The sequence below is a fragment of the Entelurus aequoreus genome, linkage group LG23 (assembly GCF_033978785.1).
Source record: "Entelurus aequoreus isolate RoL-2023_Sb linkage group LG23, RoL_Eaeq_v1.1, whole genome shotgun sequence".
NCBI classification, from domain to species: domain Eukaryota; kingdom Metazoa; phylum Chordata; class Actinopteri; order Syngnathiformes; family Syngnathidae; genus Entelurus; species Entelurus aequoreus.
The window spans coordinates 258737-261236 of NC_084753.1; the positions used below are offsets into that span (position 1 = coordinate 258737).

At 41.2% G+C, this 2500-nt stretch overlaps 1 protein-coding gene across 1 annotated transcript in view; it reads left to right on the forward strand.

The window, feature by feature from the left end:
- The first annotated feature begins 2256 nt into the window (after positions 1-2256).
- The window catches only part of LOC133641197 (neurexin-3b-beta-like), an 18242-nt gene continuing 17998 nt past the window's right edge, over positions 2257-2500 (forward strand). Inside the window, 1 exon segment of the mRNA XM_062035131.1 lies at positions 2257-2383. Within this exon segment, the coding sequence (XP_061891115.1) occupies positions 2257-2383 (127 nt within the window).

Genomic DNA, 2500 nt, shown 5'->3' on the forward strand with positions numbered 1-2500 from the left:
ACTCACGTGAAAGTTCCTCCAACTGCTCGCCCACAGACTATCCCGTAAAACTTCCACAGCCAAAATACTTTAATTTGGTTTAACAGTGGTGTCCAAACTACGGCCCGTGGGCCAAGTGCAGCCCGCCGACGTTTTCGATTTGGCCCCGAGACGTCATGAGTTTGATAAGGAATCATGGGAGTATGTGTTGATTCTAAAAATCCAACATTTTTGATGCTGCCATTTTGTCGCCATCTATTGGACAATGTGAGTTTTTCTTGGTCAATGACCTTATGTCATGCTCTGAATGCGCAGCATTTATTGATATGACCCAATGCAAACAACCTTCCCTTGTCATGGTGTAAAAAAAATCAAATCCAACCAACACAAAATGTCAACAGACATAGTCACTGAACTGTGTGGATATTATATATATATAAAAAAAAAGTCCAATCTGCATATAATAATGTAAATAACACCCATTTACATCCATTTCAAAGCATAAAGGGAAAAATTAAAAACACTCGCCACACTTATTGATGTTTAGCGCATTTTAGCTGCTTGATATTTCTGATTGATTACAAAACTTTAAAGACGTCGTCACGGAAGTAAACAAGGTAGAGGTAGAACTTTTACATACTCTTAATTATATATATATATATATATATATATATATATATATATATATATATATATATATATATATATATATATATATATATATATATATATATATATATATATATATATATATATATATATATATATATGTATAGGCTCTCTCTGCATATATACACACACTTTACATGCAGTCAGCTTTCGGCCCTCAACCAAATTTGTTTAGCCCAATGCGGCCCCCAAGACGAACGGTTTGGACACCTCTGTTCTACGCGCAATATTTTGGTTTCAGAAAATGTTGACTTTGATCACACAAAATCCTTGAAACTGCAACAAATGTGCCAGTACTGAGACCGACTAGAGTTGAAGCTATGTTTATTTCCGTGAACTCTGCACTACGTGCGACGCCATGACGTCATGTTCACATGCGACTGCATTCACATTAGAAATCCTATTTCTTTTTTGTGTGATGAAAACGGGCGCTAAAAAGATCGGATTTGACAAAAAAAAAAATCCGAACTGCAGTGTGATGTGGCCTGAGAGTCTGAGCTAACAAAAACAGCTGGGCTAATGCTGTTCCGTCTGGGCGCTGACGTCACTTAGGCACCGCCTTTTAAAGGCACATACACGCACTCTGCTCTCATGAAACATCTCAACTGCATATACGTTTCTTTTAAAGTAATGCACTAATTACTTCCCCTAGTAATTAATTGAAGAGTACTTCAATTATTTTGGGCCAAGTAACTAATAGTAATTATCTAAGCACTGATGAGATGTCGTTTCACCAAAGACTATGTATGAACAGTGAGTCAGACGCTAGTTTTTACATTCATGTGAATTTTAAAATAATGGATGGTTCCCAATGTTAGAGCTTATTCCCTCGTTGACCAATATTCAACGCAATGCATTCTCAGTCTTAAAGACGCCTGCTCGCCATCTTGCGACATGTGCTCCCTGAAGGAATGTGCCGGCGCAGGTCTTTGAACACAATGCGGACCTCCACAATAGGATTTTCAGCCGCCAAATGACTGACTCTTTCACAATTTCCACTGGCAAAATCACATTAACCTTGGTCGTGCACGCGCGTGGAAATCCCTTCCACTCCGTCGTCTCCCGTTTGGAAGCCTCAGCAACTGCAGGATAGACGCGGGGAAGAGAAGAGAAGTGCTGCTCGACACATTTCCAAACTGCTGAGCTCGTCCGTCAATCACGCACGCAGAAGACGACTTACTTGCTTACTTAACGCCTCTTCGGGAGCCTGACGGTGTACGAAGGGATGGCTTATTTCTGAAGGTGATGAGGAATGCTACCTTTCAGGAGGACTTCTTAACTACTAAAAAAGGAGCTACACCTCGGACGGTCTCCTTTTTTCTTTTATTTCTAAAAAAAAAAAAGAAAAAGCAACTGCATGCGGAGCGATACGGAGAATAATTTGCGTCCTGATAAGCGCAGAGCACAAAAACCTAGGTAGGCGATGTTTGCCAGCAAGATGCAAAATGCTTGCACAAGAGCTTACCCGGGATTAAAGTGTTTACCCAAACATCGAGGGTCGCCTGCACTTGTTTGAGGGCCTTTTGACGGCAGCAGCAAATGTTTTGTTGATGTAGCTCAAAGCAAACAACAGAGCGCTAACACAGCCAAGACAACACGGGCGGTTACATGAACGACAAACTTGAGTCGCCTGTGATTCCGGATGGGGACCGAACCGAATCCCGCTGGTCCTACGTCACGCACTTGGTGATCAACACCAACAAAGAAAGTGTCTCCCAAAAACGCTACGACGTTGGTTAGGAAGGGCTCCACTTTTCCAAAAATGCCCTGGCTTGATGGTAATATACATAGGCTTTGCTGTTGACATGCTACTGATTAGCATGAGCGATTTTACATGGCAACTTCAACACCT